Genomic DNA, 1988 nt, shown 5'->3' with positions numbered 1-1988 from the left:
TAAGCTAAAAAATAATTACTCAAGTAAAATACAGATAGCCAAAATTTCTACTTAAGTACAGTAACAAAGTATTTGTACTTAGTTACTTTACAACTCTGCGCAATAAAGATAAATTAATAAAACATCTGTTTTTGGTTCCCTTTGGCTGATTATAAATTATTACATCTTCTGATTTATTTTCTGCAAATGTTCTAAGAGCTGCAGGCTGTTTGGGAGGAGTTCAAAATGCAAGTTACAGATATAGTGATATAAACAGTTCTGTCTGACTGGAGCAGGCAGCTGGTCAGTTTTTTTGTCTGCTTGTCTGGTTTCCATCAGGGGACAAAGCAGAGGGGACATGGCCCACCACTGAGAGGGCTGGAGGCCACCGGGGCCAAGAGGCTCGCTTTCAACTCCCCYAAACGTCTCAGATTCCACACATGCCTTATCATTGTGCTCCTCTGTTTACTGGAATTTGTGCGTCCTGGCCTGATGCGATGATGTCATCCTGTGTCCATAATGGGCACATCTTTTCTGTGAGAGAGGGTCTGACTCCTGCGGTCTCCTGTTGGCTCTGGGGTCACTTAGTTAGGTGGACACAAAGGACGCCAAACGCTGGGGTCAAAAGTGGTTTCAGATGCGGAGGTGATGCTGCAGTGTTCCTTTTAGTCCGTGTGGAGGTGGAAGATGAATGGAGCTGTTGATCCCTGAAGATTTTTCCATCACGGTGCTTGAGTTGGAGAGGACAAGCGTTAGTTCTAACTGAGAGAACACAAGTTTAACGTTTTTTTTTTTTTTTGGTCCTACAGCTTCATGCAGACCCTGCAGTGACACAGAGCTGCTCATGGCCYTCTGCAGCAGTGACTTTGGTGGGTAAAAGTCCACATTCTATTTCTCACGATGCAACAGTTGTGATGCAGATCTGCTGGGTTTCTTTCAGTGGTTCGAGGCCTCATCATGAACATCTCCCATGATTCTGCACGTCAGACKTCGGTGGTGGGGGTGTCAGCGGCCAGGGTTTACCGACAGCGCAGRGGAGTGTTTCACCAACATTCATCTGTGTGGCCTCCGTCCTGGCGTGGACACATCCGCACCCTCCTGCGGTGCCACGTAAAGCCTGGACGCGGAGCGTTTCTCTTTACGGGGTCCGAYCACTTTGGGGAGGCTTGGTTAGGGTGCGCTCCTCGTTACAAAGACTTCCTGTCTATCTATCAGAAGGCCCGGAGAGAAGGAAGAAATTCRTGTGACTTCCCTCTAGACGGATGATGTTGTTTCAGCCCATAACTCTAATGGCTCTGTGGGAACCATGTAAGGCTGTCACGAGCCAAGAAAGTGGCATCCAGTGTCAGCAGCAGGGGCAGGGCTGCTGAAATGTTGGAGAACAACAGATTTCTTTGGTGCAGAACAGAAGCAAGCAGCAGGGAAGTCCTGCTCCGAGGCTCTGAGAGGGTCAGACCAGAGCCCGGATACYCAAATGCTAATCTAGGGGGGCAATTTTTTTTAAATAACTTTTCATCAGAGTATAATTTATTTAGTCTGCAGAATAATCACTGTTGCTCATGTTTATGTAGGTAACTTGTTCTGTGGGTTTCTCTGTTGCTGTTACTTCATGAGGTGTTATGTGGTGCTGATTATATTTCATGATAAAATTATCATATGATGCAGTCAAGACAAACTGCTGGTGCTCAGTGTGTAAACAGAAAACAATAATGATCAGTTTCAGTTCTGATCTCAGATAAAGTTCAGGTCGAAGTCTGGTTTTCAGGGTTCTGCCTTCATAAAATACTGATTTTATGCTGTTTAAGTAATGCCAAGAATTTAGTAAAATGTTCTTTAAATTGCTGGAAAATACAGAATTTGAGTAGGTCTTTTAATAATTTTCAGGGGGAGTATAACCCTGGGAGAGTTTTCTGTCTGAAACTCTCCTCACATTCGGAGCTGTCCACTTCAGACTCAGCTGAGGGCCAAAGATTCTTTGGTTCATCATCGTCACAGAACTCTGCGAACTC

The 1988-nt window shown here is 45.1% G+C and overlaps 1 protein-coding gene across 1 annotated transcript; it reads left to right on the top strand.

The window, feature by feature from the left end:
- Positions 1-788: 788 nt before the first annotated feature.
- LOC106518742 (meteorin-like protein) lies at positions 789-1684 on the top strand (the record flags this gene model as incomplete). The annotated part of the gene is given in 2 exon segments (XM_014010138.1): positions 789-848; positions 920-1684. Coding segments are annotated over 2 exon segments (386 nt in total), but the record flags the coding sequence as incomplete, so codon positions are not given.
- Between the last annotated feature and the right edge of the window lie 304 nt (positions 1685-1988).

Source organism: Austrofundulus limnaeus, unplaced genomic scaffold (genome assembly GCF_001266775.1).
Source record: "Austrofundulus limnaeus strain Quisiro unplaced genomic scaffold, Austrofundulus_limnaeus-1.0 Scaffold65, whole genome shotgun sequence".
NCBI lineage: Eukaryota > Metazoa > Chordata > Actinopteri > Cyprinodontiformes > Rivulidae > Austrofundulus > Austrofundulus limnaeus.
Note: the sequence above shows the minus strand (reverse complement) of the source record. Positions and strands in the feature narration are given on the sequence as shown.